Raw genomic sequence first — 10000 nt, forward strand, 5'->3', positions numbered from 1 at the left:
GAGGGAGAGAGAGAGAGAGAGAGAGAGAGAGAGAGAGAGAGAGAGATGGAGGGAGAGATAGGGAGGGAGAGAGAGAGAGAGAGGGAGAGATAGGGAGGGAGAGAGAGAGAGAGAGGGAGAGAGAGAGAGATATTTGACATTCAAACATTGTAATAATGCAAAGTTCATATTAACTCAGAGGCACATTCTGTTGGTTGAGTAAATATGTTGTATCTTTGGGGGCGTTGTTATAAATACTCCTGCTCCCTCCTACCTGGCACTGGGAGCTGAACAAATCCCAAAGAAACTCCAGACCCACCACCCTGCACTGAAAACAATAAACATTGGATGAACTTAAAAACAATTGAAGTAATCTGTCACACCTAATATTTTAGCTTTCATTCAATGTAAAAAAAAATATTTCAGGCTTCACCAAATTCATTGTTTATATATATATATATATGATTTTATTCAGGACACATGAAGATCCATAGTACAATGTATAAAAAATAGAGTCAATACATAAATAACAACAAAAAGCACACCAATGCATGCAGATTAAAAATAAATAAAATAAAAATAAAATAAGAGATCAGCATACAACACTTGCAGTATACAAAGATGCCCTCCAATGTCTCCAGAGTGTGGATGAGAACCTGACAGAGCTGAGCCCAGGCTTGGCCAATGCCTGAATAATACTGTTTTGTGATGCTGTCACTCTACATATAAAACGATACATCAAATTCCTAATTAAAGCATGACAGGTAGGCACACCAACATTTACAAACATTTGACTGGCACTAGACCATCTCGGTATTCTGAGAAGTATCCGCATTCCGTCATTATACGCCACAGTTACTTTTTTCATATTGCTTTTTCTGTAAGCACGCCACAAATGGGCAGTATATAGCGGGGTACAGAATGCTCTAAATAGCGCAACCTTTACAGCAGTAGAACACAAGTTAAATTTACATTGAATCAGAGCTAAAATATAAGTTATGACAGAATACTTTAATGTGTTTAAGTTCATCCAATGTTTATTGTTTTCAGTGTGGTTGGGTATAGAGACAGCTAAAGTCACTTTTTCCACCATCCTAATGCTAAACTAATACAGACTGCATGTAGATTGCTGATGGTTTGTAAGATATTATTCCCTGTTCTATGTGTGGGCCATCCAGTGAAGATGAATCATATGAACATGTATAGAAAGGAGCTGAATAAGTCCCAACAAAACTCCAAATCCACCACACTGGCTGGGTATGAAGACAGCTAAATAGTTACTGTGTCCACTGTCCGTATGGAAAACTAATATGCATGTAGATTGCTGATGGTTTGTACGATTGTATTCCCTGTTCTATGTGTGGGCCATCCAGTGAAGATGAATTATACACATTTAAACAATGAACATATCCAGTGTTAATGCACAGCCTAGGCTCTGTAAACAGGCCTGTTGCTATAGCTACGGTGGGCCCCCTTTGGTTAATACCCTTTTACAGAGCCTAGACTGTTGATTTGAATCATCGACTTTCAGTGGGAAATCCCTAATAATTAATAATTATGGAAATGAGGAATGAAATACGGAAGGAAATATATGAGGAAAATGAAAACCTGGTCACATATATCCAGTGTTAACTTAACCAATGTATAAGAAGGCTGTGAATCCCATCTAATAGCTTTCTCTATTCAGTCTAGCCTGTTCACATATACGGTAACAATGGTCTAACTTAAAGACCTACTTCACTGGTGGAAATATGAAGGTGTATTGAACTCTGAGATCTTATGTAGCAAAAGATGAGCACACTTTTTAGAAATTGGTTCGTCCTAGCCTGAGCAAAGGCAGAAAGAGTGTGTTATGGTCTCACTGTCTAACCCTACATTTTACCATGTGTGACATCACACGTGGTAAAATGTAGGGTTAGGATTAACAGGACAGCTGGGCCGAGGGAAGACTGAGGGAAGAAAAAAAAACTCCTTCATTATTTTAAAAAGTGATTTTATAATGAAAGTATTCCTTTAGCCAATGTATAAGATGGCTGGAAATCCCATCTAATAGCTTTTTCTATTCAGTCTAAATGGAGTGTGTGTGTGTGTTAGTGTGTGTTAGTGTGTGTTAGTGTGTGTGTGTGTGTGTGTGTGTGTGTGTGTGTGTGTGTGTCTAGCCTTCAATTCAAAGAGACTAGAGTCGCAGTGAAAGGTTTACAAGGTGCAGCAAGGACATAGACATATAGACCAGTGTTCACAATGGCAGCTTGCATAGAATCCTTCTCAAACAGCAGGTCAGGGGTAATTGCTAACCGGCGCCTGCATTCATGTGTATCGCTTTCTGCTCCGTGCCCTTTAAATAGCAAGGCGCACTGGGATTAACGCAAGATCAGACACACACACACACACACACACACACACCTTTGCAGCGTCTAGCGTTGCTCTTTTTGTAATGCCAAGGCTTTTTGCTTTACCTTTGCATTTCTGACTCGCTCTCTCTCTCTCTCTGTCTATTTCTCTCCCTCTCTCCATCTCTCCCTCTCTCCATCTCTCTGTCTCTCTCTCTATCTCTTCCTCTCTCTGTCCATCTCTCTCCCCCCTCTCTTTTTCTTTCTCTCTCTCTCTCTCGCTCTCTCTCTCTCGCACATAGCATTCGTGTTTGTCTTGTCCCTCTCTTAAAAGTTGCTATGAGGAACTTTTAAATATTTCTGAAACAGTCTCATTTTTTCCTCTGATAATCATACATGACATGTAACAGAAAACGTGGCCATATGTAAAAATGATGCTAATTGTATATAGTTTTTCTTCATGCCTTTGTCATGGGTATATACGCTCACCCAGGAACTACAGCATTTTCTTCTGTGTTCTTTGTTCCTTATTCCTGGTTTCATATATTTTATCCTAGACTGTATTCCTCCCTCTTGAATCCTGCTTTTTCACATTTCACTTCAAACATCTTTTCAAGGTGACATGTTGAACTTGTAACTCACTGAAACGTAGCAAAGTCTCACACACTGCTCTTGGCCTATTGGTCTCTCTCTCTCTCTCTCTCTCTCTCTCTCTCTCTCTTTCCCTCTCTCTCTCTCTCTATATATATATATATATATATATATATTTATATACTGTATATATTTATCTCTCCCCCTGTCTCTCTCTCTATCTTTCTCTCTCCCCCTGTCTCTCCCTCTATCTCTCTCCCTCTCTCTCTCCCTCCCTCTCTCCCTCTCTCTCTCTCTCCCTCTATATATATATACAGTATCTCACAAAAGTGAGTACACCCCTAACATTTCTTCAAATATTTCATTATATCTTTCCATGGGACAACACTGAATAAATGACACTTTGATACAATGTAAAGTAGTCAGTGTACAGCTTGTATAACAGTGTAAATTTACTGTCCCCTCAAAATAACTCGACACACAGCCATTAATGTCTAAACTGCTGGCAACAAAAGTGAGTACACCCCTTAGAAAAAATGTACAAATTGAGCCCAAAGTGTAAATATTTTGTTTTGCCACCATTATTTTCCAGCACTACCTTAACCCTCTTGGGCATGTAGTTCACTAGAGCTTCACAGGTTGCAACTGGAACCCTCTTCTACCCATTCATGACGACATCAAAGAGCTGGTGGATATTAGAGTCCTTGCGCTCCTCCATCTCCCGTTTTAGGATGGCCCAAAGATGCTCAATAGGGTTTAAGTCTGGAGACATGCTTGGCCAGGCCATAACCTTTACCCTCAGCTTTTTTAGCAAGCCACTGGTCATCTTGGAGGTGTGTTTGGGGTCGTTATCATGTTGCAATACCACTCTGCGGCCCAGTTTACGAAGGTTGAGTGCACATGGTCAGCGTCGTACACAGAGGTTGGCTTTGGAAAATAGACGTATGAGTGCTGCCAGCATTGCTGAAGGGCTTGAAGGGGTGGGGGGGTCAACCTGTCAGTGCTCAGACCATACGCCGCACTCTGCATCATACTGGTCTGCATGGCTGTCATCCCAGAAGGAAGCCTATTCTAAAGATGATGCACAAGAAACCCCACAAAAAGTTTGCTGAAGACAAACAGACTACGGACATGGATTACTGCAACCATGTCCTGTGGTCTGATGAGACCAAAATACATTTATTTGGTTCAGATGGTGTTAAGAGTGTGGAGCGGCAACCAGGTGAGGAGTACAAAGACAAGTGTGTCTTGCCTAGAGTCAAGCATGGTGGTTGGAGTGTCATGGTCTGGGGCTGCATGAGTGCTGCCAGCACTGGGGATCTACAGTTCATTGAATTCTAACATGTACTGTGACATACTGAAGCAGAGCATGATCCCCTCCCTTCATAAACTGGGCCGCAGGGCAGTACTGCAACATGATAACGACCCCAAACACCCCTCCGAACGACCACTGGCTTGCTAAAGAAGCTGAGGGTAAAGGTTATGGACTGGCCAAGCATGTCTCCAGTCTTAAACCCTATTGAGCATCTTTGGGGCATCCTCAAACGAGAGATGGAGGAGCGCAAGGTCTCTAATATCCACTAGCTCCTTGATGTCGTCATGAATGGGTAGAAAAGGGTTCCAGTTGCAACCTGTGAAGCTCTAGTGAACTACATGCCCAAGAGGGTTAAGGCAGTGCTAGAAAATAATGGTGGCAAAACAAAATATTGACACTTTGGGCCCAATTTGGACATTTTTTCTTAGGGGTGTACTCACTTTTGTTGCCAGCAGTTTAGACATTAATGGCTGTGTGTCGAGTTATTTTGAGGGGACAGTAAATTTACACTGTTATACAAGCTGTACACTGACTACTTGACATTATATCAAAGTGTCATTTATTCAGTGTTGTCGCATGGAAAGATATAATGAAATATTTGAAGAAATGTTAGGGGTGTACTCACTTTTGTGAGATACTGTATATATATATATATACATTTATATACGTATATATGTATCTCTCCCCCTGTCTCTCTCTCTATCTTTCTCTCTCCCCCTGTCTCTCCCTCTATCTCTCTCCCTCTCTCTCTCCCTCCCTCTATCCCTCTCTCCATATCTCCCTCTATCTCTCCCTCTCTCTCTACCTCACTCTATTTCTCCCTCTCTCTCTCCCTCTCTCTCTCTCCCTCTCTCTCTCTCTCTCTTTCTCTCCCTCTCTCTCTTCCCCTCTCTCTCTCTTCCTCTCTCTCTCTCTCTCTCTCCCTCTCCCTCTATCTCTTTTAAAAGCACTTTCACACCAAGTCAACTGCAAATAATGTTGACATTGACACAGACCGACTTATCAAACACTTCACATAGCTTCACCTATTCTTCTGAAGTCTACAGTTTAAGTTAACACATGTCAAAAACTACTCCTGTTGTCAGTCTAGGCAAGACAACACATTTGTATCAAGCACTGGTCAATTTTGAGATCTTATACCTTCATACTAGTAAAAATCAAAGGTCCACAATGTACATTCAGGTGTTTATTTGACTAAACCTTGTCTGTTTTGCGTCTGTATATTTCTCCAATACAACCATCTTTAACGGACATTATCGCAACATTAGTTTTTCTTCAACATTCTGAACCAAAAATCTCAACTTCTAAAGCACTTACATCGACTAAACTTTCCATAATCGTTCTCAGCACTATTCTGAAGGTTATTACAGAAGGATCTGTCCATATGTCTTCAATTACCTGATGTATGATCATTTTCTTAAAATCATGCCAGAAATGCATTTAAAAACATATGCAGCCTACATAATGTTCCTTTGATTTATAAAATGAAAACATGCATACCATGAGGTCCTCTCTTTCAGGGCCATGGGGAAATGAGAGGGGCTTGAAAATATATATCTCACATGACCACACATGTTTTCCGTTGCCTAGATACAGGGGGTGGCTCACATTACCCGATGCCTCAGATTCCCCCGTTCTCCCCTATGTTCTGTGCCAGTGAGAAAATTAATTATTATATTTTTTGTTGCTATCCAAATCGTATCACAAACACAAACAAAACAAACCAACACACACTTTTCACGCATCTGTGATTCTGATTTAACATTTGTATGCTTGGCGCTGGTTGTATTTCGGCCTATACAGTGTGTGACAGCTGGCGTGTGTGTGTGTGTGTGTGTGTGTGTGTGTGTGTGTGTGTGTGTGTGTGTGTGTGTGTGTGTGTGTGTGTGTGTGTGTGTGTGTGTGTGTGTCTAAGAACAAACACACTAGAATAGATGCCACATCAGATGGGTGAAACCAGTGATTCGCTCTGCTGAACAGTCATTTGGACAGCTGTAGCAGACCTGCCTTCAACACCACTTCAACATAATCTCTTTGACGGCTGTGTGTGTGTGTGTGTGTGTGTGTGTGTGTGTGTCTAGAATATACAGCCAGTGATGCAAGACACTACACAAGCAAACACAGGCTAAAATTGACAGACGACTATAAACAACTCTGCCTATCTCTGTCTGGTGTCATTAATATTTTGTTTAACAATTACTAACATAATTGTCTCTCTGTGCCTGTGTGTGTGTGTGTGTGTCTGTCTGTCTGTCTGTCTGTCTGTCTGTCTGTCTGTCTGTCAGTTAGTTAGTTGTAAATAGCCTTGAAGGACAATGGTTTTGCTCCGTGAAATTCCCATAACAAACTAGCATGGAAGCACACACAAACACACACACACACACACACACACACACACACACACTCCTCTGGTGTGTCCATTTGTTCAGGAAGAGAGTGATAGAGAGACATCAGTTTCTTGTCATCACTTCAAATAGTAGGCCTACATGTCTCACTATTTGTCTCGGTCGTACTGAAATATTCAACATTTTTTGTATTTAAAAACTATACACTATTACTGGTGCGTTCTTGGTGTGGTGCTTTGTGGTCTACAATAATACATGTTTAATACATTAGACAAAATCCCCCCCCAAAATGTTTTTTTTCTCTCTCTCACCCTCCCAGCTCCACCGGTATGAGCCTGCCCCGGCCGTACTACATGGCGGATGAGGATGATGAGCGACCCTTCATCTGCTCTCTGCCCGTGGACAACGGCATCATGTCCTGCTGGGACGTCCCGACAAGACGGGAGGGAGGCCGGCCCTGCTGTCTGGACAAGGAGGATGCTCTGTACAGGTCAGACAGACAGACAGACAGACAGACAAACAGACAAAGAGAGTTAAACAAGGAGACATACATACAGACAGACAGACAGACAGACAGACAGACAGACAGACAGACAGACAGACAGACAGACAGACAGACAGACAGACAGACAGACAGAGAGACAGACAGACAGACAGACAGACAGAGTTAGGACTAAACAAGGAGACAGACAGACAGACAGACACCAGATGGACAGAGTTAGGACTAAACAAGGAGACAGACAGACAGACAGACAGACAGACAGAGTTAGGACTAAACAAGGAGACAGACAGACATACAGACAGACAGACAGACAGACAGACAGACAGACAGACAGACAGACAGACAGACAGACAGACAGACAGACAGACAGACAGACAGACAGACAGACAGACAGACAGACAGACATACAGACAGACAGACAGACAGACAGACAGACAGACAGAGAGACAGACAGACAGAGTTAGGACTAAACAAGGAGACAGACAGACAGACAGAGTTAGGACTAAACAAGGAGACAGACAGACATACAGAAAGAGAGACATATAGACAGAGAGACAGACATACAGAGTTAGGACTAAACAAGGAGAGGCAGCTTTTACTTTGTATCCACCAAATATCTGGAACAATCTGAAGACTTTTCTGTTTCCCTTTTAACCTGGAACTTTTATAAAATTTTTAAGATTTACTTCTATTAATTTGCTTGTCTAATGTCTATTCTATACTTGATGTATTCTATGCCCCTGTAAAGCACTTTGAAGGGTAGAAAAAAATACCTGACAAAATATTATGTTAATTTCCCTTCTATGTACAGACTGATTTTGCTTTTGAGGTCAAATAATCCAAAAGTTATAGCTAAAACAGATGCCTTACTAGAAAATCTCCTGCCACTGTTTTTGTTTTCGCCCTTGTCGTGCACCATTGTTTTGTTTTGTTTTGTTTTGTCATGATTTGATTTGATTGTTGTGCTCCATGCCGTGTGATATGGCCGAGAGCCGTGAATAAATACATGAAATGAAATTAATTCAGCTATACATAAACTTGCCTTGCCTTGCCTTGCCTTGCCTTACAGACAGTCTCTAGGCCTGAGCTCTGAGCCCTCGGTGAATGTCAGCGTTAAACCTGCAGTGTGTAGAATTTTGGGTTTTATTTCCTAGCAGATATTGTACAAAGTAATTATAATATCCATAAGTACATTTAATGTAGTGCATAATAGCTGAAATTCTTTTTTTTTATTAATTATTTTCCCCTTAGAGAGGGTCTCATATATGTCCATATGTCTGCATATCAAGGACCAAGGCCTAGTGCCGCCATCTTGAAAGTGTCATAGTTGGAATGTCATCAGGTGCATTGTTTAAAATTTAGAATTGTTCTTGTCCTTGAAGGCCACTGTAGCTTCTGTTATTATTCAAAAGGGTTTCTACACTAAAATGAATGTATTAGCGTATTACATTAAACACTTTGAATGGCCTTGTGTCTGAATTGTGCTATACTTAAACTTGCCTTTCCTTTCCTTACAGACAGTCTCTAGGCCTGAGCTCTGAGCCCTCGGTGAACGGCAGCGTTAGTGTGGCCGGACTGTGTGTGAACTGGAACAGATACTATACCAGGTGCCACACCGGACACAGTAACCCACACAAGGGAGCCATCAACTTTGATAACATCGCCTACGCATGGATCGTTATATTTCAGGTAATTTAAAATATTTATTTGGATAACATCTTGAGATGAATGTTTATGGAAGTTTGTGTCGTTTAGCACATTGTTTTCCCCTGTAGGTTTACTATGTGTGTGTGTGGGGACCAGTATTTTTCTTTTCTTTTTTCTTTTTGGCATTTTCAAGCTTTATTAGATAATACAGAGTTGAAATGGGGAGACAGAGAGAGAGGGGGGGGGGGATGTCCTGCAGTAAAGGTCCACGGGTCGGATTTGAACCTGCGACCACTGCAACGAAGGCCGGAGCCAATATAGTACGCACTCTATCCACTATGCCACCAGGGGGGGCTCATGTGGGGACCATTATTAGAACTTTTTTTTAACAACAATTCTTTAGAACTATATTTTTACAACCACAATTACAAAGTTACTTACTTGACAAACTTTCTGACAATTGTTTTAATTTTATTTTTACAACTGAAAAAATATATAACAACAATCTGTCCTACCAAAGTTTATTTTATTATTATTATTTTTTTAACATTTTCTTTTGTTTAACAAATACTTATATTACCAAATTGCACCCATTGGGTAAAAGCCAATCGGTTTTGAGCACTTTTTCATGACTCAACCCACACAAGGGAGCCATCAACTTTGATAACATCGCATACGCATGGATCGTTATATTTCAGGTATTTTAAATTATTTCTTTGGATAACATCTCAAGGTGAATGTTTGGGACATTTGGGGGAAGTTTGTGTCATGTAGCTACAGTGTTTCCCAGAGGTTTCAATGATTTGGTGGGCTAGTGATTGGGTTGGATGTGGGCAGTCCGCTCATATATTTGATTTTAGATCAATAATTAGATTTTTTTTTTTTTTTTTTTTTTTTTTTATTAAAACAGCTATACTTTAAAACTGACATGGGTGGTCCACTGTCATATTTAGTTTTGGAACAATGATGAGAAAATAAAATCCCCAATTTTTCTTTCCTCAACAGTTAATCGCTACAATTATGTTTTTAAAAACTTTTAAATTTTTTGTATTATTATTATTATTTTTTACAAAGGTTTATTTAATTTGTTTTTGATTTTTATGACAGTCACTTTGACAAATATATTTGTAACATAAGTTTACAATAGAATTTGTTTTAATGTATTTTCAACTTCCCCAACAGAAACCAAATCAACACATGTCCCAAATGTAGAACTGTTCCTTCAAAGATGGAGTCAGTGATTCTGGAGAACGCTTGTTGTCAAAATCACTTTTTGTCAAAATCAGTGAAT

General features: G+C 40.4%; 1 protein-coding gene across 1 annotated transcript in view; it reads left to right on the plus strand.

The window, feature by feature from the left end:
- The window catches only part of LOC307252235 (voltage-dependent T-type calcium channel subunit alpha-1I-like), a gene marked incomplete at its 3' end in the record, with an annotated part of 182404 nt that overhangs the window by 67687 nt on the left and 104717 nt on the right, over positions 1–10000 (plus strand). Inside the window, exons 6-7 of the mRNA XM_080029869.1 lie at positions 6880–7044; positions 8580–8751. Of these exons, the coding sequence (XP_079885995.1) occupies positions 6880–7044; positions 8580–8751 (337 nt within the window). The remainder of the gene's footprint in view (positions 1–6879; positions 7045–8579; positions 8752–10000) is intronic.

This window comes from Ammodytes marinus, assembly GCF_949987685.1.
Source record: "Ammodytes marinus genome assembly, chromosome: 6".
NCBI lineage: Eukaryota > Metazoa > Chordata > Actinopteri > Uranoscopiformes > Ammodytidae > Ammodytes > Ammodytes marinus.